General features: G+C 43.3%; 1 protein-coding gene across 1 annotated transcript; it reads right to left on the bottom strand.

The window, feature by feature from the left end:
• Positions 1-1,998: 1,998 nt before the first annotated feature.
• Positions 1,999-26,306, bottom strand: LOC119460826 (peroxisomal acyl-coenzyme A oxidase 1-like). Its single transcript, XM_037721922.2, has 14 exons — positions 26,094-26,306; positions 24,940-25,084; positions 24,553-24,722; positions 23,419-23,526; positions 23,222-23,341; positions 21,255-21,370; positions 16,978-17,147; positions 15,137-15,299; positions 14,086-14,276; positions 13,365-13,529; positions 11,555-11,660; positions 9,107-9,253; positions 6,042-6,245; positions 1,999-4,757 (listed from the first exon to the last, which is right to left on the bottom strand). The coding sequence occupies exons 1-14, from the start codon at positions 26,215-26,217 to the stop codon at positions 4,704-4,706; spliced, it is 1,983 nt and encodes a 660-aa protein (XP_037577850.1). The 5' UTR covers positions 26,218-26,306; the 3' UTR covers positions 1,999-4,703.
• Positions 26,307-26,358: the final 52 nt, after the last annotated feature.

Genomic DNA, 26,358 nt, shown 5'->3' with positions numbered 1-26,358 from the left:
GCCTACATATATTTGTGGCGGTTTAGTTTTATTGGTACGAAGGACATTGATGCTCACTTCTTGGTTCACAATTCTTTTATTAGTTTAGTTATGCAGTGAACGGTAGGGATCTGCAAAGTGCCTGTGCTTGTACATATTCAACCAATTGTGTGTAGCATCCGTAAATTCATATCTTGATATGTCAATGTCAGGCATATCGTCCTGGCTGATATCGAAGCTCCCACATACACCTTCCGTGTGTGCCTACAGTGTTCATCGTAGATTTGACTTCCTGGTGTTTGTGCTTAATTAAGAGTTGATATGTTATGCCTAGTGCACAAACGTGCATGTTTTGCGGCATTTTCCACGTCTGCGTTCTGCGAGTGGGGTTGATCAAGCAGCTAGATTTTGTAGGTTTTATTGCAAGTAATCTGAACTGCTGCTTAGTTTCTTGACACATTTTATGTAAGTCGTTTTTCTTTAATTTTGTCTGTACAGAAATCAGACTTTCGTCCTTGCGTAAAGTAAATTAAATGTTTGCAATCTTTGTCACGAGTGTTTGAGTCAAGGACACAAATAAAAAATAAAGATGAGTACCGCTCCTAGCTCCTCTATTCTCAATGCCCGCCCCCTCCCCCTAGACATTTCAATTCTCCTGGAAACCCCGGAATGCGGGAGTGCAAAATCGCACCTAATCACTTCACTATACGTAATGCCGTCGACTGTAAAATATTTTATGGATAAAACCGCCAATGGTGGTTCATGTTGCAGAGCAGCAGTGTAGCAGTCAGTATAGTACAAATGCAAGCTGTTATTACAACCAGTTTCTGTTAAACTAAAAAAAATCTATAGGACTGTAACAAAGAGACAAGTGCGGTGTGACAGTACAGAATATGACGGTAAACGGGACAAGTGGGGCTGGACATAGGCATTGAGGAAAAGTGGACTCATTGTTACAAGCCACTGTATTTGTCGCATTGACAAAAACTGGTCTTTATAAGTTAGCCATCTTTTCAAATAAATGGTCAATTAACTGATTCATTGGCTACAACACAGTTGCCACATAGCAACAACTCAACTAGAAAAAACCGGGCTGACTAGGTCCTCAAGTTCATTGTTGGTAGGAACCTTACATGTCAGGTTTGCTTCTACAGCTGTTGGTACACTTCATCAGACTTCCTCCCATTTCTCTCCAGCCCTATCGACTCGCCCGCCGCGCATTTCCGCCTTTACAACTCTATCTCGCGCACACGGCGTCCTCGTCCGACAAGCCCCAGACGGGATCTCTTCTTTCTCCCACACGTATACATCTCCTTCACGCATTCGCAGAAGAGCCACCTCCATGAGGTCACAGGTGTGGCAGTCATCTCAATGGCTCTCGCATACTGTGGTCCTGCCCTCCTCCCCTTCAGGAGGGCAGGAGGGCAGCCTTCATCGCTGCAGCGATGAAAGGCGTGCCCGGCGGGACCCTGGACTGAGGGACCAAAGTGTATCATCATTGGTACAGATGACGCTTCGCTGCAGGACATGTTTGCCATTTTGGAACACAAAAATATGTTCCTTGCTGCACTGGTTGACATAGCTGATTTCTCTGTTGGCAAGACCCAAGTTGGAATCGAAAATGCCACAGAGAATAAGGCAATTGCTCTAAAAAGAAAAAAAAATGAATAATTGCATAAAAATTGTTGGCTGACAGTTATGTTCTCGCTCGCACGTGCGTAGCTTTTGCTTTCAGCATTCTGTGCTTACGAAGCGAGTGGCTGTAGAAGGGCCGTGTCGGGAACAATGTTTACACGCTTTTGGTGTGCAATGCTCACCAAAACTCAAATGCTTACCCATCATCACTTGCAAACTCTCAAGGTAGCTATCCCAGCTGCTTTGGAATTTAAAATGACTGACACAAAACGTTAAACTCCTTGTGAAAATTTGTTTCTAACATGAATGCATAATTATCAGCATTGCCAACTGCATTGTTAGCTGGCTCCATCACAGCAATGGCACACTTCGAGTACAACAAGGTGGTGTGTAAAATACCCATTTTATTTTGTATTATGTAGTACAGTATCACAAACCTTAAAAATTGCACTTGTTATAAAAACATGTTATGAGAAGCTCCAGGAATGTGTTGCATGTCACAAAAACATTGCTCAGTATAAAAGCTGTCAAGAGGACACACCTTGCATGTGTGGCAGCTAGCATGAATGGCCATGCCATTTGGGCAACATGTTATTGCTATGGATGCATACTTGGTAGCAAATGATATGCAATGATGCGCAATGATGCGAGTGTGTTACCTTCAGCGCATTCTACACAGTCTGTGGTAAGAGGAAGCTTTAGCTCTTGCCTTCGCTATTCAAATGCCTGAAACTTCTGCATGCTCTTTTTAGCCAATCCGTCGAATGGTTTGAATGAAATTTATTTAAATTTAAAAGGAAAACCAATTCCGAAGACTGACATGTGTACCTTGTACTCGAACCCTTCTTAAATCGACCCAAATGAACTTTGAAACACAGCGTTAACACCATAGCTTTACAACAAAAACAGATGGAATAGTTACGTAAACAGCAACTTACAGAGTAATAGAAAGCTGACAACATTTACATGTTCCCCATGATACTAGTCGACAGTACCATCATAAACAGTGCTTCACATTTACTGTAATTTACAGTTAATGTGAAGCACCGTTTATGTAGTTTATGCATTGAATTTACCATTTTAATTTAACATGGTAAATTTGTCCTCTTACGAGCACCGTCACATGCTATTTATGGATCTAGAATCCGATTCCATTTCAGGGTTGCCAATGTGATGCTTTAATATTTTTCAGTTTTCATAGCAAAAAATATAGAATCCCAGTATTCACTTAAGTTTGACTTTCACCTTCAAGTACAAGAAATTTTATTCAAATCAGTTCAGCGACTGGCCAGTGAATGATGCATTTTTGTGTCACTGGTACTTGAACTAGGAGGGTAAGAGCAAAATGCTTCCTCATAGGCCATATGGTGCCCCTGTAAGGATTTTTTCATTGTAAAGCACCAAATCGTCCACAAAAGCAGCACTCCTAACTCTCCTGAGCTTGATCATGTGAACAGAGATGCCCTGAAACAGCGCCTAGCAACAGATATCATTCCGTGGGGAATTACATTGATCCTGCCGACAGGCTGCGTGTGCCTTAGGAGTGTTCAAAAACTTGCGAGTTGCCAAACGTGTCCATGTGCCCCTCATCTTAAATCTAAGCATGAGTGAAAAGTTCCTAGTGTATTTACGACATGTACATAAGGCTGCAACATGACATTATCGCACTTCACTCATCAATGATTGTACAAAATTCACCATTTGTTCTGTTGCTAGCACATTCTGCATATGCTGGTACTTTGTTCCATTAAAAAAAGAGTTGTCCTAAGATTGTTTATAGCACAGTAACAAGAGCGGCTAGGAAACAAAAATGTGCGTGAACAAAGACCAGAGGTATAGGCTTTGAACAATCAAAAGCATTTATCACAATACCCAGGGGCAAAAGTATGAATGCACATGCATACAAGGTGTTGTGGTGGCCATCATAATTACGTAAGACAACGTGATCGTTTGCAAAAGCTGCTTATGACATGGGCTGCGGATTCTTATGCAGGAGCTGAACCTTACTGACAATCTTCAGCTTCAATTCATCTTCCCTATACAGACCTTCATGAAAGCAGCGTTAATCTAACACTACGGGTAACCACGTGCAATGTCAACCAACTATGACGTTTTGAGAAAGCAGTACTCGCGTTTGTTGTCGGCATCACAGTTTTATAGGTTCATACAGTGATATCGGAAAGTAAATCTATCGTTAGAGCTTTTTAATGTCGATTTCTTTCTTTGCAAGTTCAAATGCGACCTTCCTTGCAACTGTGGTTAGTCAGTCTCTCTCCTGAACGGTTCCTGTGCACAAACAACCTGGGTTTGTACCCAGCTAGAGAATGGCACTCGACAGCAAAGCTAGCCCTAGATGGGCTGTACACAGCATTGTGTTTCAGCACAAGACGTGCGGTGCTTCTGGTATACTTAGGTGCAAGTGCGCATCATAAACTTTGCCAGCATGATTTCAAATTCCTGTGAGCTTTGCCCAGCTGGTTGAAATCACGATGTCAAGTTCGCAGCATAGCTGTACGTGCATAACAAGTTAAGCAAATGCTATTCAATTGATGCAAAGTAATGAGCACTGAACTTCTTCCTGTCTCTACACTACATCTTAAATCAGGTAGAACTTAATCTGTCACCTTGTATGCACATGCATCCAGCCACTGCAAAAGCTTACACAATGTGTAAGCAGTGAAGAAAATTGCTCCTTTGCAAGCTTCGGCACACACTTGTCTTGATTGTACGCAAGCACCAAGTGGAGACTGCACCTTCCAGTTCAGTAACACTTGCACTGAGTGCAAGGAAGCTCGGCTTTCCCGCTAATACTATCGATGACAAATAATTTTAGTCAACAGTACATTTCTGTACATGTTTATGAAAGGCAACGATCCATCGACATAAACTAAGAATGAGAATGTGCTTTGCTGTAAGAAAAAATGTGCATATCATTAAGGAGATAAAATACTAAAAGCGTACAGCAACCGAACCAAGGAGTTGTCACAAAACATGTGACTGATAGGTTAAAACTGTGAAGGATCTGCACATAATGTACAAGAGAAATGGGAATGGAAGAGAAAAGCGCTTTGCAAGGTGAGCAGTCCTCTTCAAAGGCTTGACTTCATAAGAGGGCCCAGGAATTGGTGGTAAGACTCGTGCACCTAAATAGAAATTGTCAAGAATGAGAATCACGATGAAAGAATACCTGCATACCGTATTTTCTCACGCATAATATACTCCTGTACATGAATGACAGAACTAATTCAGCCTTCAAAAAAAAAGGGGGGGGGGGGGGGTGAGGCAATGCACCCAACACTAAAAATTTAATAACGAAACTTGGTATGACAAATCTTGTTACACATTTTTGGTCTTTGCTCTTTTTCACTTTTCACTAACGCTTTCACTGAAGTGCAGCTTCCATAAGCACATTTTCATGAAGACGTACATAAAGGCCAATTTGCGTTATACCTAACATCTTATATGTTTCTTGTGAGAGTTAAATGTGCAAAAATAAAGTGTATATATATAGATTTCTTTTAATACTTTTGTGCATCCTAGAAGATTACCAAACCTGTCTTCAGATGCCACGTTGCTGTTGAGTGCTTTTTGTTTAGAAAATTGAGTGCAGTTTACAAAATTGTAGTCTCTTTCCATTGCACAGTTAAGAGTTTGAGAATTTTTAAAAGAAATACATACTGATACCAAAAATTGAAAATACACCTAGAGTTACTAGGTTATAATTTTTTTTCTTTTTTTTTTAATGCAGCAACCTTGTCACAATTGGCACAGTGGTGGCCGAATGAAACAATGTCTAATGTTCCCGTTAAGAAAACCACAGATACTTATGCTAATTGGACTCATGCACTTGGCGAGGACGATTTATCAGACAAGCTGCTCTCACTGGTTCAGTTTCAGTTTATTAGCAGTTCAAGCACTATATGATACATCAAATACATGATAAACCATAGCATGTTGAGAAATTACAGATCGTAACTAAGTGTAAGTAATTGTGCAAGCTATGCTAAGAACAGGAAGCAGTAGACTATAGTAATACATTCTACTTTGAACTTGCTGACAATGCAGTCATCCCGCCTCCATTCTTAAAGACCTTAACTTTGTGCAAAACTCTTGCAACCCTGTGCAAACTGCCGAAAGTGTGTCTTACAACACGACACAATGATCAGAATGAAGACACGACGAAGAATGAAGACAACACCGACACCATACACTGTGGTGTCGCACACGATGCAAACCTCTTTTCAAACTCTTAATTGCTGCCACAGTAGAAAAAAATTAAAATTACAAGGGTTACACATTGGTGAAGACCAAGTCTGTGCTAGCAGAAACAGGCAACAAACAGATTTTACCATTCTCAGACAGCAAGCACTCTGTGGATTGTTAGACAAGAGTGAATGTCGTGGCTAACTCAGAGACAAGCAGCTCACCTGGGTCTTGTTGAGAGGAGCCTTGAGGGCACTCTCGTACATGCGCTCGTACACCCGGCCGTCATAGGAGCCGAGTGCACTGCACAACACCATGTCGTGGTGGTCAAAGGCATCCACCAGGGCAACAGCATCAGGCCGCAGGCTCTTCAGCAGTTCTGTGATGATGCCAGACATCTCCTCCAGGTTCCCTTCCTTCAGGCCAGCCTGCAAGCCAAATAGAAAAAAATTAAAAAATGAGACTACCGAGTCGGCATTCATAAGAGCCCTCAACGTGCTCCTTTGCCTGGCAGCATGGAGCTAAGACCAGAAGTAAACTGCACGTGTTGAACTACATTACATGGCTGTGCCATCTGGTATGATGTGGAGTGACGATACAAACCTATTAGTAGCACTAGTATCAACATCATCAAATGTGACCTTCACATGCTGAGCGGACTTACAAGATGCTATGTGTTTACACCATGTTCAGATGTGGCTTACACAAACTACTACTTGCACAAACTACTATTGACACGTTCGCCACAGTATGATGTATGCAACATGTGCAATGACTTTAATCATGTTTTATGTGTCCGCACATGCTTTGCAGCCTAAAGGGTTACTTTAACACCTTTTCTAAATTTAAGCAGCAGCTCCTTTGAGCTCCACCATGTACTACTTGGACCTTGGAGCAGTGTTGAAAGTGCTTTGCAAGCAGCAAAGGCACACTTCCTCAGAGACACTGGCCTTATTGCCATATGTGCTATGTATGAATGCATAATTTTATTTGTCACCTTATCATCTGGAGTAACATAACTAGGGAACATAGCGAAACACAAGGACGCAGAAGAGGCGCACACAACAACCACTCCGTATTGCTAACTAACAACTTACCTTACTGATACAAAGGACATACATATAAATATGCTGTTCTTTCGCACTGTTCCCTAGTTTAAGATGTTCAACCAACTAGCCGACACATTCACTTTGTCATACCCTAATCATCTGGAGTAGCATGCTAGGCATACGGCCAAGCAAACATCTCCATCTTCCATCAAAAAGTTTTTCTCTTGCTCAAGTACATGTTTCCAGCAAAAGACTGAAATACATGCATTGAGAAGGAAGAGAACTGACAGGCCCTCAGTTTCCATAATTCTTAATCATTGCATAGCAAGGGTCTTGACTCTGGCCGTTGTGATACCTGAGGTAGCGTACAAGGGATTATTGGCCTGCAAAGGCCACTTACCATGCACACACCAGCAGATTAATCAATGTGTCATACCTGCCACCGTAGCCATTAGTGGCTCTGGCTAATACTCCCAGAGCTAGGTCATTAAGGGGAGACCCTACATCTATACCTTTCTTCTAGGTAGATTTTAATGAAACTTGCTTAGTTTATGCATTTATGTATGCTAATTTAAGATATCTATTCAGTTTTCTTGCATAGCAAACACCATTTTAGAAAGTAAGAAAATATATATATATATAACTCCCTTGGAGGTGGACCAAATATACTAAATTATATTATTATTAAATTATAGTGATCAGAGTATGCATTGATACAATGAATGCTCTAGACTGAATTGAACCGAAGTTACAGCATGTCAAACTTCTTAGAAATGCCCATATAATGCCCAAGACAAATTATTAATGTTTGAAGATGTGTCATAATATTTGTCTATAACATAGGCCTGCTGTAATGTGTATTTGTCTACCTTTATACATAAAAAAATTTATTTCAATAGGATAAGTAGAACAAGAGAATCACTTCAAATGGCGACACTGTCAGAAGTGCTGTTTACAGAAAACGAGGAAAAACATTTCACAGCGTGCTTATGATTATTATGGCAAAGGCTAAATCAATCAAGGATGATATAGGGATCCAAATAAGCAATAATAAATGCACTGCGCCAATCTGAAGCAAAGGGGCACAAAAAAAAAAAAAAAATACTTGGCCCAATTTTCAGCTACAAAGGGCAGGGACTCTCCCCTTAACACACATACACAGATATCCAATTGAATTGAATTCTTGGGTTTTTCATGCCAAAACCACGATTTGATTATGAGGCATGCCGTAGCAGGGGGACTACGGGTTAATTTTGACCACCAGGGGATCTTTAACGTGCCCCAATGCACGGGGCATGGGCGTTCTTGCATTTTGCCCCCATCAAAATACAGCCGCTGCAACCGGGATTGGATCCCGGGACTTCGTCCTTAGCAGTGCAACACCATAGCCGTTAAGCCACCGTGGCGGGTACAGATATTGAAAGGGGAAAAAAAAAAAAAAATCAGGACGAAAGGACAGCTGTCAACATAGCTTGACTCTGGTAGAGCACTACATATGTCATGCAGATGACGTGCATTCAACCCCCGTTGGTGGCAAGAATCTTTCAGTCTTTTTATAATTACAAATATGAACGTTATTGCAGGTTTAATGTAAACTTATAATTTGAGGCTCAAAGAAACAGAAAGAATAATAAAATAAAAGACCATTTGTTTCCCCTATGCTTTCCTTTGATTCATTATCTGCTGGGCTTTGTATGGCTGGAATAGTACAGGGACGTGTGTCTTTCGCTGAACATCACATAAAAAAATCGTTCGCTTACCGCTGCTTTGTTATTGCTGAAATTTTGGAGGAATATCACATTTTATGGTACGGATCATTCAATGAAACACTTGGCACAGTTACTTGCGTGACTTCCCCCCCCAAAAAAAGAAAGAAAAAAAGAATTTAAATTGCATTTGTCTATGGGGAAGCAAGCTGCTGCCAAGGCAGTGCTAGCATAAACTTGTGTTGCCATCTATCGGCAGCTGTGGAAAGCAGCTGTTCTGGGAGGGTTGCCAATTGGGAGCTTTTACCCTGGTTATGCCACCTGCACGACTCTGTTGATGTCACGACATGCGAAGAAGCGACCGGAAAAGCCTGGAGAAGAGCACGCAACTGTTTTTTTTTAATTAGAGGTGGTTTGGGGGCCCTTGAAGTTCATGTCCACAGGTCCCAGTGTTCTTGTGCTAGCACAAGAATCATGGACTGGCACTTCAGTTTAGCCCAAAGCTTTAGGAGTTGCGAATGCAAGACGGCTCACCACAAGGAAGAGGCCTGGCTGCTCGTAGATGCCATGCAGCAGGTATAGATGGCACACCCTCATCAGGACGTCCCTGAGCTGCTCAGATATGGCGGCATGCTCCAGCCAGTCGAGGTAGTTCAGGCCCATGTAGTAGTAGATGGTGGCCTGGATGAGGAGACTGATTATCAGTGCTGCCAGTTCTCTTTTTCTTGCAAGAACTCTGCTGAAACAATGTTCATCATCCGCTAAGATCTGCTAAACATTTGTGCATACATCTGCTAAAAATCCGCTATGAGGGATTTCACTGAGAATAATGATCGGTATATATATAAAAAAATCATTTCTTAAAGGGGCCCTGAAACACTTTTTCAAACATAGTAAGAAAATATTGCAGATCTGTCGTAGAGGCTGCTGTGAACATGTCGGCCAAATATAGCTGCCCTACACACTGCAGGGAGTGAAAAACGGTGAAGAAATCGATTGCTCTTGCTACCGCAATGTTGTCGTGAAGCGCGATTGCAAGCAGCTGGACCTACCAATGCCACTGGCTGATTTCTTGATCGCGATAACATTCTCAGCAATACATAACTGCTAATTTTGAGTTAAATAAATGAAACATATAGTATATGTCTACGATCTCAAAAAGACAGAAAAATAACTTCATCTTTGGACTGCCGGTCTACACACGACAACTGCGCGTAGCTGTGTCTGTTGTGTGTGGCCTCTAAGATGGCAATGGCTTGCTGTGTAGCATAGTCTACTGCGGCTGCCACCGACTGCCGCGACGAGCCCTTCTGGCTTTGCCCTCTCGGCTTCTCAGCTGTGTAGCTTTCAGCGCGCTAGCGGCGACGAAGAGAGAGAGAAAACTGGGTGTGGGACGATAACTCCACTTATAGTTGAATGATTCAAAAACGTTTTGCGGCATGAGACTCGCGAGATGACGCCCTTTAATAGGGAGGCCATTCTATGATTGGTTAGAAATATGTTTCAGGGACCCTTAAAGCCTGAAGGTCTTGTCTATTATGGCAATGACATCGCAAGTAGAAGTAAGAAACATTCAAAGCACCTGTTTACAATAATAACAAAGTACTCATTGAACACTTTTTGAAAAATGCTCCATGATTTACATACATAACATACATAATATGTGCCAGAATGAATTGTCACAAACAATATTGCATGTACAGTCGAGCACCTCTACAACGAAATGACTTGTTCAATAAAGGGATAATTCTGTCTCGGTTCTATTTAAGCTGTGCAAGCTTTACAACGAAGTGACCTGTATAAAGAATGATTTAGGAGGCCCCAAGCAGTCTGTTATGAAGGCTTTCGAATGTATCTGGATGTTTGCTGTGAAGTCGCACTTCACTATCTGGAAGTACATAGTCAAATCTTGATATAACGAATCACGCGGGTGTGGCAATCTGCCATTTGTAACAGCGGGACCGCCGAAAATCGTTCGTTATTTTGAAAGGTCGTTATAGTGAAATCCCCAAAATTAACCATTCTGCCCATCAACCTATCAGTTCATAAGTTGTCACCGTTTCCACGAAAACATTGTGGTTGGCTCTAGGCCCGCGCTGTTGCTATCTTCCATAGATTCTGCCGCCACGCACCACCAAAGCACCGTATAATAAAAATGCGTGCAAGGCAGACACCGAGTTGACAAAACTACCGACAAAAAGGAACCTCCATGGCGCCTCCAAAGCGCAATCTTTCTTGTTTGTTTTTCACATTCCTTGCCGTAGACACCACAACTGTCTCACTCGAGGCAGGACACCTGAACTATTCCAAAGCGCAAAAGCCCGTAAACGACACGGCCCAGAAATTGCGAAGTGTGACCGTGTGGCATCCCCGCGAGTATACGGAGGTTACATTTTTGCGCGCGTGTAGCTAGTACGGCTGCAGAAATAAGCTGCGAAAGAAAGAGGCGTGGACAGAAAGAAGGGCAAAAGAAGGAAGAGACACGCCCCCGTTGCTAGGCGACACTTCTCTGGATGATGCATTGCGCTCACAAAACCTGATGCGTTCGTCGCCTCCCCCACAACAGATAATAAAATTTTCTCCAGAGTTATTTTTATTGAGCGCCGTCTCAGGTTTTTCGAACCAATGCTCTGCAATGTCCGCTTCCTGCGCCTTGTCTGCTAGCCTACTGTTTCGGCTGCCATTAAGAATACACGGAAAGCTAACAATCCCCAGATTTCCGAATATTAGTTCGTAGTACTGAGGCGTTGTCAACATGACACAGAAACTGAATAATGATCGTTATTCTGAAAAGTTCAGTACTCTGAAGTTTGTAGTACTGACATATTTTTTACACTTCAAACCATAAGACAGCTGCGGTTTTCTGAAAAGTTTGCTCATCTGAAAAGTTCGTTAATGTGGTGTTTGTAGTAACGAGACTTTACTGCACACAGTATTTTTCACCCAATAAACTGTTTATTGGCAGGTGGAACCTTCACTCACCCTGGATGCGATGATTAGGTCAACCTGGCTCTGGTTCCACGCTACCTCCTGGGTAAGTCCTGTGCTCACCAGGCTCCTCACTTTGTTATGAGCCCGGTGAACATGCCTATTAAAGAGAATCACAATCAAACTTATGTTATTTTATGTTATTACATATGAAACACACTGTTGGTTTATTTGGGATGCCTTTTCAACGGTGGCAGCATGTCATTGGTGTTCTTAAAAGAACTGGCATCTTCGGATGGTCATTTTTGAGCCCTATAACGTGCTCCCAATAGGCCAATCCTGTTCGAGCGGTCAAAGAGGGGCACTCAGGTTACATTTGGATGGTCCTTTCTGATTGCCCGTCTCCAGATCAGAGTGTAGAGAGGCGTTTCTAGTATCGCCTTGAGCGGCCGAGAAATCTGGTTTGTCTCCAGTCATGTGACCCCACCCGTTCCTGACGTTACACTGGCAAAGAGGGACTCGCTCCATTAATGGCGATGATGATTATCATCCGTGTATGCTTCCATTTTTCACATGTAAACGCAGACAACGGTGACAGCGGTGCTGGCAGTGTTAGCAGAAGTTGCCCTCAGCTTTTGTTTCCTTCCCTCTTACTGCTCCGAAAAGCAGCCGGGTGTACGGCTGGCACAACATATATTTTTTTATTTTGAAATACCTTACAGGCCCCATGAGGAGCATTGAGTAAGGGGGGCATCACAGCAAGACTGTTGTACACGTGAATACCAAGAACTGCAACGAGTAGAAATCATCGTTACAAACATCTTCTATTTGGACCCAGAGTGCCCTCCAGAATCGGTTTGCTCGGATTCGAAGGATCACATCGACGATTCGAAGATGCCAAATATAGTAAACATAAACAGCAGTTTAGTCAAGAGATTAGTATGGCTGGTTGCAACAGCATCACTGTTCACTGCACATTACTAGTGTCAGATAAGGCTAAAACAGGCTGGCAACATTTGGAAATTGTAACAGTGTTTCGGAACATGATTTTCATTTATCTCATTCGCTGGAGCGAATATTGACAGCACAATTTTGTTTCACAGGAGATTTTTTCAGCTTTGTGAGAATAGTCAATTGTAGACAAGATGTACAGGTGAGTCCACTGTTAGAGGGAACACGCGAGCACGTGGCTCACGCTCTGCGCAGCGCCATGTAAGGGAAGCGGCGAAAACCAAGCAGGGGCAATGCATGCCGCGCATTGTCTGCTACCAAATCGCCCCATCGCTTTGCTCGTGCATGGCCACCCTGCCGTGCAAGCGCACGTCAAGAGTTCTGGTTCTGATTATGAGGCACGCCGTAGTGGAGGGCTCGGGATTAATTTTGACCACCTGGGGTTCTTTAATGTGCACTACAACGCAAGCACACGGGCGTTCTTGCATTTTCGCCTCCATCGAAATGCGGCCGCGGCGGCCGGGATTCGATCCCGCGACCTCGTGTTCAGCAGCGCAATGCCTTCGCCACTGAGCCACTGCGGTAGGTACTTATTTGGTCACCACAGCAATTTGTTAAATGGCATTTTGCATTAAGATGTGCCTTTTATCACAATTTCCTTCATTAAGATGTTATGTTCTGCTGCTTGTTATGGTCTTTTGCATTCTGTAGCCCTTTTGCCAAACTAAGTTCAGCTACAGACCAACATTTGTGATGGCCATTTCTACTGTGTCCTTGTGTAGCATTTTATCAAGCGAACATCAGCTGCAGTGCAACATTTGTCATGCCTGTTTCTGTGCTGCACGTCCTGCCCAACTGAGCTGCTAAATGTAGCAATCTAATGAACGCTGGGAAAGGCAATGCCAACACTCACTTATATGCAGCTGCTCGGTAGAATGGTATGAGCTGCCTGACAGCTGCCTGCCCTTTCAGCTTGGCATTGAAAGGAGCCACATTCAGTGTGCTGGGCTCGAGCAGAAAGTGGAAGGCTGATCTGTTCGAAACCAGGTGGGGCTGGGCCAAGCACTTCAGCAGGTACCTAAATTACCCACACAAAACAAGAAAGTAATCAGCAAACTCCAGTACCACCTCCAGCTATGAACTTGTTTAGTGTGACCGCAGATACACCCTTCCTTCTAATGCCCCCAAGTTTGTGCAGCCCTCCTGCAATCTTGGGCAAACTTAAATATGTAATGACGATGGCGAGGGTGACAAGATGGTAATGGCAGCACAACAGCAGCATGATGACAACAATGACGAGGGCAGCGACATGACAACTTAATGACGCAAGCTCTAGTGTAATGAAGCAGATGAAGCAAACACTGGTCTGAGCTCTTAACATACTGTATGCCGTAGTAAAGTGTTGTTTCCTACACTAAATCTTGTACTCAACAGCAAACCACTGGCCCTCATCAGACAACAACCATGGGCAGACAATGCAAATGCCATTCTAGCACACATTGAAGTACTGCTGCAGCAAGCAACTCCTTACATGGCAACAATGACAATAGCAGTGATGCCACGAAAGCTGGTGAAACTCTCTTTCACAGCGATCACTGTAAAGCTGGCTATGCGAGCAAAGCAAGCGAACTTACCTCGCAGCCTGGAGATACATGACAGTGTTCTCCCCTTCGTACGTGCAGGCAGCCACTGTGGTTGCGTAAAGTCTAGGGAGGCCACTAATGAGGAGGAACCCATGTCCACCACAGGCCAGACGACAAGTCTCAATGCCCTTAGCTGCCATTTCTGAGCAAAAGGCCTTCAGGCCAGATGAGATGGCGTGCAGCTGAAAGGGAAAAAGCAAAGGCAGCTTTAGGTAGTGCGAAAATCAAGGTGAACTTGTGGTGATCCTTCTAAATAGTCCAAAATAGTATAAGCATTCATAAGCAAAGCGCACAAATCTATTAAAAATAGATCAGTAGCTTGAGATCGGTCGATGGTGTCCATCCCCCCTTTTTGCCTTTTGTTTTTCAAGCTGGGTGTTTTATTTTCATGGCTCCTACAAAGAGTGGAAATCTCTTGGCACGAAGTGCACAAGGTCCACAGTTTTAAAACAAACCTATTGAAAGGAAGTGCATCCATTCCAACTGGTGGAAATAAAGCTAGTTGAAGCAAAGCAGCATTTGTTTCTGTTTGTGCAGTACCTCTTGGGTGCACACATCACTGTTTTCAAGATAGATACTTGGGAGGCTCTTGCTTGATATTGGCGCAGTTACAGGTGTCACCTTTTCATAAACACAATGGCAAATGTGATTGATCTAGATTTTCTGTGACCATGACAACTCTATTATATCACACTTCTTCAAAAATTTTATGGCCTCTTCCCATATTTACCCTATACATAATAACCTACTCATCAGTCCTTTTAATTCAAATATTTCTGGATACCTGCACTCCTTATCTATTTGGAGCTAAAGATAATCATGCTGTCTTGGTTTTCCCAGTTTGCATCAAGCAGCAGTGGTGAATTTCATCTCCACTATCAGACTTTCCCTGCGGCATTCTATCCCAAGCCCTAGCCTCCAAAAGTAGTGTCCTCCCTTTGGAGTGGTTAAAAAGAGATTTATTTTATAGCACATGCGTGAGGCTCTCGCATACAAGGTTCACTGCAAAATAGCATGGCCTCTAAGAGACAGGCATACATACCTCAGGCAATGCCTGCAGGTTTCCCTGCTCAAGGTCTTGGTTGGCCTGCTTGTAAAGCTCCATGAGGTTGGCAAACATGCCACGGAGGGCGTGGCACAGGCCCAACAGAGGGAACAGCTTGTATTGCTGTGCCTGATAGTCCAGGATCTGGCATTCGCCCTGGCTGCAAATGCATGCAGGCAAGCAGTGGAACTTTCAAGAAACATGAGCAGCCAGTTTTCTTCAAAAAGACGAGAACAATGCAGTGTTATGGAACACAAGCTATCAATAAGTAACAAGCCTCTGAAACAATAGAATGCATAGAACATTTCTTTCTTTCTTAATGGATGGTTGTTGACCCCTTAATCACGCTACAATGCCTTGATTCTTTGAAAACACAATGAATAATTATAACATATTGTAAAGCTACCATTTGCACACCATTTGAAACATGCACCAATTGCTGCATTGGTTCGAGCTTTAAGCATGCCTCCTTGTGATGTCACAGAAACCAACGACGGTATCCCATGGTACCACTCACTTCCGATGCATGCATAAATTGCCTTAGTGCAGTGGTCATCGGCCACACTGTCACTGTAATGAAAGCTGCACACTTGATGGTACAGCAGGGAAGAGAAGTTGTGACGGCTGCTCCATATTTATAGGGAATAAGGTCCCCTACCAGAGAAGGAAAGCACGGGACAAGGCGTATGCCATGTTGAATGTAGAGAATTGGTGGTGGGTGCCGAACTTTCAGCGACACAGTCATGGTGTGGCTTGCAAAGACTGCACGGGTTTGGAGGATGCGCGCATCAGCGGTTTGTGACACCATGTGATGACCACTTCCGACTTCCATATGTCACAAGGAGGCCTGCTTTGAAGCCACACTGCACTTGGTCTGCATTTCGAAATAGTCACATTAACCCCCTTCTGTGTAAGTTACGATTTCAAATTTTGATCAAAAAGGCCCAAATTCTTTTGAAAGACCCTGGTTGCATGAATTGTGTGCTGCCATCTACCAAAAGCACGAGCAAACACAGATGAAACTAAGCTCATCCATGGCATTGCTAGAAAATGCAAATTACCATTGACAAACTGAGCTTGTCCTTGGCCATTTTTACTAGGAACGCGTGGACGAACCCGACCAAGGCATGGAAGGGGTTAAAGCAAGGTATAATAAATGATTAGGCAAGCTCAAAGGATTGAAACCTTGTATGATGACTACGAAGTTGTCACCTAAATGAAAAAAAAGAAGCAAGGAATAAGTTTTGTGTTATTACTTCTTGAGATAGTGCACGATCCAAAAGAGATTGAGCCCACGCTTCCGCAAGCCACTTTTGACCAAGATGCATTAGTGCAATGCCATATAAAGCTGTAAATGCTTCATGTTGCCTTTAATATTGTCCCATAAAGACACGATAATCATCGCTATGTTAGTTCAGGACAGTGAACTACACGTGGCCAGCGAGTTGATGTTCTAAAATTTTGCCAGAAGAACTCGAGGAGCGATGATGATAGGCAAGCACTCGGTTGTCAGTTACGATGCTCATACAAAGCTGATTCAAGAACTTTGTGAAGCGATAGCCTCTAATATCAAACACATTTCACACCTCTTTGAAAAAGTGTTGCAGGATACCTTTATAATTAGAATTTTATCTGCCAGATGCTGAAGTGTCACTACAAGCCTCTTAGCTGCCCTTTGGACATACAAACTGTGCCAGGGCTATCTTTCTGTAGGTCAGAAATGTGTGAAGCTAACTCGGTATTGAGGTAAGCTAAGCTAAGCAAGGCAGAACCATGTGCGCTCCATCATCACAGCTCATAACTAGCTTGGCCATCAATGATCAACAGCACATACTCACCCCGGAGTAATTTCAGACTGCCTGCGCACTGCGCTGTATCGGACAGCAATTGTACATGCCCGAGCAATGTTGAAGGCAAACATGTCCAAAAGAAGCACTCGCACGAACACCATGGTGCCGTAATTGAGCTTGTCGCTCGCAGGCTTGACATAGTCACCTTCTCTTGTTACCTGCAGGAAAAAAAAAGAAGAAAGTAAGGAAATAGCCAACGAGTTTTGCAAACAGCTTTTTGGTGTATTCAGTAAGCACCTAAATTGATGCCCTATGCCTACTCTGCCTGTTTTATCACTGTTTTATCCTGTTTACTGCTTGGTTCATGTTTTATCACTTCACTGTAACATATCTCTATAACATTGCCAATCTATGCAAGTCGACCTCTCTCTCTGATGGGCAAGTTGAATATTAAGGAACAAAGGGAGCACTGTGACACATAGTGGAGGAAAGGGCGAAGGCAAAAAAAACTGAGAAAGGACCCTAATCCTTGACTTAGGTGTCTGCTAGTGGCACTCACACCTCGGTGTTGGTGTACCCTGGCGTACTGTTTGGGTTGACTGTGTTTTCCTTGTATTAAAGTGAAATGGCTTTCATAGATTATGAAAAGGCATTTGATTCAGTAGAAATACCAGCAGTCATAGAGGCATTGCGTAATCAAGGAGTACAGGAGGCATACGTGAATATCTTAGCAAACATCTACAAGGATTCCATAGCTACCTTGGTTCTCCACAAGAAAAGTAGAAAGTTACCTATCAAGAAAGGGGTCAGGCAAGGAGACACAATCTCTCCAATGCTATTCACTGCATGCTTAGAAGAAGTATTCAAGCTCTTAGACTGGGAAGGCTTAGGAGTGAGGATCAACAGTGAATATCTCAGCAACCTTCGGTTTGCAGATGACATTGTCCTATTCAGCAACAATGGAGACGAATTACAACAAATGTTTGAGGACCTTAACCGAGAAAATGCAGGAGTGGGGTTGAAGATTAGTATGCAGAAGACAAAGATAATGTTCAATAGCCTGGCAAGGGAACAAGAATTCAGGATCGCCAGTCAGCCTCTAGAGTCTGTAAAGGAGTACAGTTATCTAGGTTAATTACTCACAGGGGACCCTGATCACGAGAAAGAAATTTACAGAAGAATAAAATTGGGTTGGAGTGCATACGGCAGGCATTACCAAATCCCGGCTGGGAGCTTACCACTGTCGTTGAAAAGAAAAGTGTACAATCATTGCATTCTACCGGTGCTAACATACGGGGCAGAAACTTGGAGGTTAACAAAGAAGCTCGAGAACAAGTTAAGGACCGCACAAAGAGCGAATGGAACGAAAAATCTTAGGAGTAACGTTAAGAGACAGGAAGAGAGCGGTGTGGATCAGAGAACAAACCGGGGTAGACGATATTCCTAGTTGACATTAAGCGGAAGAAATGGAGCTGGGCAGGCCATGTAATAGCGTAGGATGGATAACCGGTGGACCATTAGGGTTACAGAATGGATACCAAGAGAAGGGAAGCGCAGTCGAGGATGGCAGAAAGTCAGGTGGGATGATGAGGTTAGGAAATTTGCAGGCGCAAGTTGGAATACGCTAGCGCAAGACAGGGGTAATTGGAGATCGCAGGAGAGGCCTTCGTCCTGCAGTGGACATAAATATAGGCTGATGATGATGATGATGATGACACAGACACAATGAATGCTGGTGAACTCTTGATGTAAACTGTGTAAACTACACTACACTACACTGCACTACACTAGGCCCGGCATCCTCGTCGTCGGAAATTCGAAGGGAACACAACACTTGGCACTTGGTCCTCGTAGTCTACTTCCATGGCGAACGGAATGGGTGGGAAACCGAACTCGGAGGAGCGAGCGAACGGAACATGCGGGAAAATGCCACGCACATAAAAGCAGGCGAGGGAGCGAAGGAGGGAGTGACGTGTAGCCCCCTAGCAGACGGCGCACGAAGTGCACCTTACGCGCCCCTTCGCCGCTGACGTGAGAGCATGTAACAAGCGCCAGCATGCAGCTGGCATGCGTAAGCGAGCGCCGGAGCAGCTGCGTGCCGGTAGAGGAGAAGCGAGAGAGGAGGCAGTGATGTCGTCCCTCTGCTGTGTTAGGCAGGTGTATCAGGTGGTGTGTAGCTCTAATTAGCTTGTTTTTATTTTAATTAGTAATGAGCGGGTACCCCTGGTTTAAATGTGACGTCACTGATGACGTCACTTCTGGTCCTGGAGTTTCACGGGAACCTGTACTGATGCGGTGGGTATCTAAAGTGTACGATTGTGTGCTTTGGTGTATGGTAATTCTAGCGGCCATAGTCACCTTCATCGGCCGCCTTTTATTTATGGCGCGCTCAGGTGCATGTGCATGTGTCTCGTGCTGTGTGCTGCGAGGTTAGAAAAATGGAAGAAAAAAATATAGTTTCTTCTGCTCCTGCCATCGGCCTGAACGGTCCCTTGGTCTTTCGCTGGCCGACTCACGCATTGTTATAGTGGACCTAACCTCGGTCCCTATAGTAATTATACTTTTCTCAATTGTTTCTAATTATTCCTGACACTTAATTAGCTCTTTACTGTACTAAACCTTTCCTCTGATGTCATATCTATCATCAACCATAAGTAGAACCATCGATATCTACCTGTTTTTATTTTTCTATGATTTATTTTTAATTTCGTCCCACCTCTGTGACAAACCGGAAGTCGGTCCCTAAAGTTACTGTGCAAGAAACAAAGAGTGTCACTCTGTGCTCGTGCCACTAAAAAGGCCACATACATACATCGGCTGTATGCTTCTTTGCCACTTGTGTAATGCGTGCACAACTTCTCAGCTACCTCGTGCACTAAATGGAGATCTTGGTGGAAAGCTTAATGAAGCACAATGAAAAGTTCATCAAAAAGGCGCATGGCTGCAGAGTTTGCTTTAGTTAAATTAATTATGTCAACAAGCCTATGGGTCATTGTATATATGTAATTCAGTGTGAATGACTATTTTTTCACCTACACTAAATCTGATTGCAGTTTCTTAAAACCAGAGCTTATGCCTGCAGGTAGATTCTCAGCCAGATGCAGCTTTGGGCGAATTAGTAATTATGACACTAAACCAACGCACTGTTAAGAAAAATTCAGTTGCAAGTGAGAACCTGTCCTTATAACGATATCCATTTCGTCGTGCTTAGTTTTGTTAGTAGCTTGCTCAACTAGCATTTGTGGCCCCTGTGCAGAGTTTGGAAGCCAACAGAGATTCCCAGAACCAAAAAATTAGAGAAGACTGTTATAATGAACATAAATAGAGCAGCGAATCCTGATGCTGCCGCCAGATTAAAGCGAATATGAACCTCATTCTATTCAAAACTGTGTTCAACGACCACCGACAGCAAAATACTTTTTTTTTTTTTTGTAATTGGAACTACTTTGACACAGGATCGGACGCTGGATCACACCGTGTGTATCTTCAGACAGACACGAGCAGACGACCAGTCCGACAGGAAGCAGCGACTATCCCATCGTACTTTGTTCAAGTACCCCAATCTATGACAACAATAAGAAGCCACTAAACGTGCCATATTGATGACAATGTCACGAGGTGCAGAAGTTTGACATCATCCGCTCATGATGACATTAAAACTAAATTAAGATGTATTCAAGGCAATGTTCATCATTAATACTTGATCAGAGATACCCATGTACGTAGAGGAATCGAACAACCCAAACATCTCGAGATTGAATTTTGGTGTCAGTGGTCCTTTAAGATGATTGGTTGGTTTTCCAGATCCTTCAGAATTACTGTTTTGTACACAGTACATATTTCCAGGTGCTAGCAAATAGTCGACTTAGCTAACCCAGTTACTTTCACATGGCATTCGCCAAAATAAAGAGGCAACGCCAGTCTAGAAGTACCGTATACAAAAATTAGTGCAGTAACAACTCGTTTTAGCAAATCAATTGATACTACTTTACGAAGACATTTGAAGACATTGAAATGCACTATGTAGGACATTAGAATAAAGTGAATATAGAAGCACATTTAGAAGGCCAACCGATGCCTCATTTTTTCTTGTATTCTCTTCTGAACTGTCGCATTGGAATATCGTGAACTGATGATAAAAGTATCGTTGACCACAATCAATTTGACCTAAGGAAGACATGCATGAATTGTTTGAACTAGCTGAAGTTCACATTAAAGGATACGTTTGTTAAAATTGTATTGAATTAACACATCATTGATTGTTGTGGACGGTTGAACTAACTCATGCCAAAGGAAGGAAAGTTAAGTTTACATTGCATCCTTACCTGGGCATTTTTCATCAGCATGTTTTCCCTTGGAATACGAACATTGTCCAATTTCAGAAAACCATTGTCAGCAGCCCTCATGCCCATCTTTGGTCCAATTTCGCCCACTGTGATACCTGCACACAAAAGCAAAGAAATTAAACTGAAGCTATACATGCAAGTCAAGACAGTACAGGAAGCAATGCAACAAACTCTTCTTCTAAAAACAATTAAATTAAATTAATAATGAATATTCCGGGTTTTACATGACAACAATATTTACCTGACAATATAATTATGAGGCTCGCCATGGTGGGGGACTCTGGATGAATTTTGACCACCTGGGGTTTTTTAACGTGCAATGAATGCATGATACACTGGCATTCTTGCATTTCCTGCCCATCGAAATGCAGCCGCTGATGGGATTTCATCTCACGGCTTTGGGCTTAGCAGCGCAACACCAAAGCCACTATGCCACCACGGCGGGTCTTCTAATAACATGATACAAAAGCAAGTTATGGACAAGTGCAGCATACCTTTATCTCCAAGCTAATTCTCATAAACATGTAAGAACAGCCTGCAGTTGCTTTCGTACATCTCAAACCATCACTGAAGACTCATGCTGGCTCATGCATGCTTTGGATGCATGTTAACGAACTCCAGGTGAGCAAATGTAAACTGGAAACCCCCACGACAGCGTCCCTCATAGACTATGGGTTGCTTTGGTACATTAAACCCTTATAATTTAACTGCCTATGCCAGGTACATTGGATCTATCATGTTGTAGCGACAGTGAAGAATGAGAAAAACTGCCAAAAGTACAAGAAATTTAACCCTTAAAGTGGCCTTGCACTACTTTTTATCAATGTCATGCAGAGCATTTCAGATTAAAGGACACACTTTTAGAAATATTTTGCTGAAAAAAGTATTTCAATGCGTTCAGTACAAGCGGAGTTAGCGGCATTCAAAGATCACATTTCATCCCATCCACAATGCTCCTGCTACTTCTTCAACAGCTTGCATTGCGGAGGTTACGGCGGCCGCAATGCTCTGCCCACTGAATGACGCGCAATTTAAATTTGGTTTTAGTTGTTCACGTAAATGCCAATACTTCTGGTTTCAGAGCCTATGACATGCTAAACTAAACTTGAAGGCTGCCACCTAACAAGGCGTGATCAAAGCTGCTCGTCTTGCGTTGACCGGTGCAGTGCATTTTTGCCCCTCTTGCCACTTTTGCAGCTAACAACCCAGCACACCAAAATCGCTGTTTCGCGTTAATTTTCAGCGAAAGGCTAGTGAAGTGCATCTTCCACAAATTTCACCGTCTGGGAAAATGACAAATGCCAAATTCGTGCTGCATGTCTACTTGTGTTCCGGACACATTTTTACACACAAAGCAAAAGGCACACTGGAATGCGCAGATGCGCACAGTGGTAGTGGTCAGCGAAACTTCAGAGACACCACAATTCTGCACAGAGGAGGAGGTGGCACAACTCGAGCAGACGACGGCTGTCGAAAGCTGAAAGTACAAAACTATATTTTTGTGGAGGCGATCAACGCAGCGGTATTTAAAATTTTTTTTTATTATGTCAAGTATCATGAACATTTTACCATTGCAGACTGTTTAGTTGCAGTTGAGAAGGTTAATTTTTCTTGTGAAGTTTTCAGACATCTAGCCAACAGTCGTATGGGGGCGCCATGGCGTCATCGTGTGCAGTTTAGCTGGTGGGAGTTTGACGGAGCCATGACCAATCTTTACAGAGGCATTGTGTGTTCCCCGCGGCATAAATTTGAGTAATATTTGGCCCAGGTGGTAACGGAAGCATTTCTCTTGTCTAGTATGATTTATTTACCATGCTCATAAAGTATTGCAGGGCCCCTAAAAGTTGATAACAGTGATAATCCAGTGCAACACGGTCCCCAGGAAAAAGTATTAACAATGTACGTGTGACAATACGGCATTATTATCAGCTGCAAAAGTCGCTTACCTGGAAGTGGAGTGTGGTCATCCATGCTTCGGATCTGCACCATGAACGGGTGAATGCCATAGCACTTGCCCTTGGTGTACAGCTGGGCGAGCACGATTGCATGGTTTGCAGTCTTGCCCACTAAAAAACAGTGTAGCTTCAAATCAGTACGCAGATACTTTTATCCACAAGCGGCGAAAAAACTGAGCAATGCTTACAGCTTCCAGGCCACCATTTTATGGAGGACAGGTTCGGTGTGTGCAGGACAAACTCCTCTCGTTCGGGGTCATAGGTGGCCCGTGTTTCCAGCCCACGAATGAATGTTCCTAAAAGATACAAAGCTTTGGTATGGACTAACAGTACCACATTTAAACATAGAAGGTGCCCAAGCACTTTGTACAGAACTGTGGCTACAGATGAAAAGACTTTTCATATAACTGAAGTAGTGCCGTGGTGAAAACAGTACTGGCTTTGCACTCAGAATTGCTTAATTTCCATAGAAATGAGAGCTCCTTGTAGGAAATATAACAATCCTGTCCTTTAGCAGCGTTGTACAGAAGCAAAGGAGCTTCTTTTCAATAATGCACTAGAAGGAGTTCAGCACACAATCAGAGTTATGATATATCGCCTGACAAAGCTAAGTTAAAACAAGAAAACTGGCTGTGTGAATTATTAAGTTAGGCTAGAGCAACTGTTTTTGTCAGCCATACGAATGCAACTTGTCACATGGCTCGATTTTAGTAACACACCACTAAAACCGAGCCATGTGACAAGTTGTTTGTTAACCTTACCTTACTTTCACGTGAAACGATACTTAACCCTTTAGGTGTCGGGTTTTTTGGGAGGTGTCAGACCTCCAGCATAGTGTTTTTTTCTCAGATATTAAAAAACGAACACAACAGTTCATTTTTGGTTTGGATAATGGCAAATGCTCTCTTTGTATGGTGCTCACATTCTTATCTGACGTCAGTGACACTGAAAGGGTTAAAACCAGTAACTGTTTATACATGAGAGAGGTAATTAAACTGGCATCTTATTGAAATTAATGCAGGCGACAAAGAAGGCAAACAACCAACTCGCCCAAGAAATTGTTTTACTAGCATAGCAAGTGACAATTTGCATTTGTGTAGTTTTATCTTGCTTTCATGTGAAGCAATAGTTAAAACCAGCAAGTGTTGATACATAAGAGAGACATCTTGTATATTTGTGGTGCAACCCAATCTATGCTCAGACTGCTTGAACACCTGTCTCCTTTCTTTTCGAATGTTAGCAGTTATAGCCTGGACAGGCTTGTCTGCATTTAGAAATGTAAGGAAAGATTGGCAGAGACTGCACAAATTCAAGAAACTTACCATGACCAAGTTCAGTCTGTGCATAGGACCCGATGATTTTCATAGTGAGGGCATCGGAGAGCCACTTCGCCTGCTGCTCCTCGTTTGCATGACCCATAAGAGCCGGAACAAACATGACAAAATGCACATGCACGGGAGTTGAGTCATGCAGAATTGCATCAGCAACAGTCCTACAAGACAAACAAGAGGTGTCATTTCATAAAAGAAATGAAAGCAACAAGTTTTGTCGGATAACACGACATTAAACTGAATTGAAAATTCACCTTTAAAAAAACAGACATGCAAGATATCTAAGCAACCAATTTTAGTAGTTCGGTTCCACAAATATTAAAGCTGACGCACATTCTTTACTACTGTTAGTGCATAAACATACACAAGTGCACTTACAAGATTTCCCTTGGATCAGAGAGCACCATAGCCTTTTGGTAAATCTTGAGACATTTTTGCAGTGCATCTGCATATGCTTCTGAGTAGGTAAGGTAGCACTGTGGAACATCGGTCCTGAACTCTGGGTCCTCATGGAAGAGTTTCTCTGAAATCAAGCAGAAACAATTAGTTTGCTTTCCTTTTTGTCGCCTGTGAGCATACAGTCGGTTTTGGATAGGTGCTGCAACATTTACAGTAAGACACTTGCCCAAAAAATACTTTTAGGCGACTCTTGATGCCTGAAATATGTTCTCGCGTTTTGCAGTAAGTGAAAACCACAATCCACTTTTTTCAATCATATGATAATCCGCCCTCCACCGTACTTCCCTGTAAAAAGGAAGGAAAGTTGCTATAAAGATTACTTACAATAGTAAGCTGGTTTATGAAACCAATCCTAATTACACATTGCTTTTCAATAGTTCATCTTCAGAAAAAAAAAAAAAATCTTCCGTGCGGGATCACACAGCAGAACGATGCAGCCATACAAGTTTTCACGGCACCAAACACAGCCAGTACGCGCGCAAATTAAAGATAATCCACAAAAACGCAGGGACATGGTAACATTGTTTTAATAGCACCGATATAAGGATAAATGTAGCAACACGAAAAGGCCAGGGCGCGACCAGAAAGAGTATCAGAAACTCGGGCGGCACGGTGCGCTGAGCAAACCGGCGTTCAAGGAAAAACTAGCAGCTCGCAGCGTGGTGACCTTGTGGCCTTGGTTCTGGATGCGTAAATGCTCAGGCTCGCTAAAGACGGACGATAGGGACAGCTCGCTATCCCATGACCGTGTCAGTAAAAGCAAGAAAAGACAGCGCAAAACGGCGCAGTCCGAAACCGAAATCACGTCGATGCTGTCACGCGAGGCGCTTAAGCGCTTACGTTGCCGAAGGCCAGTGTCAGCAGGCAAGTAGGAACTCGGCGCATGATTCGGTTCGAACTCGTCGTCGTCGACGAGACGGAGCTACCAAGAACAGCTGACGAAAGTTCAACGTGTCAGAAGTAAGACGTCGTCGCGCGGGTCCAAAACTTCCTCGCACCGTCAAATGTAGGCCACGCGTTTTTTCGCGTAATAAGTGGTTAATAAACCCGTCGCGACCAGTCTACACACTCACCTAGTTCTTTCCTGCGTTCAGTCTTTTCGCTGCCACCGTCCAGGAGGTGTGTCAATTCGCGAATATTAAAACTAGCGGCCGCTCGTTCGCGTACCAGCTCCGGGTTGACGCTGCCTGAAGCCATCTTGGATACGACTGACGACGCGCTAGGGCGCGTTTGCGACGAGCGATGGCGCTTGCTTGTCCAGGTGGTTCTTGTTTCGTTTTTTCTTTCTTTCTTTCTTTTTTTTTAGAACCGCCGTTCCTCTTTCCCCGTTCAGGTCAC

The sequence above is a fragment of the Dermacentor silvarum genome, chromosome 8, assembly GCF_013339745.2.
Source record: "Dermacentor silvarum isolate Dsil-2018 chromosome 8, BIME_Dsil_1.4, whole genome shotgun sequence".
Lineage (NCBI taxonomy): Eukaryota > Metazoa > Arthropoda > Arachnida > Ixodida > Ixodidae > Dermacentor > Dermacentor silvarum.
This window is presented reverse-complemented; position numbering and strand designations above follow the sequence as displayed.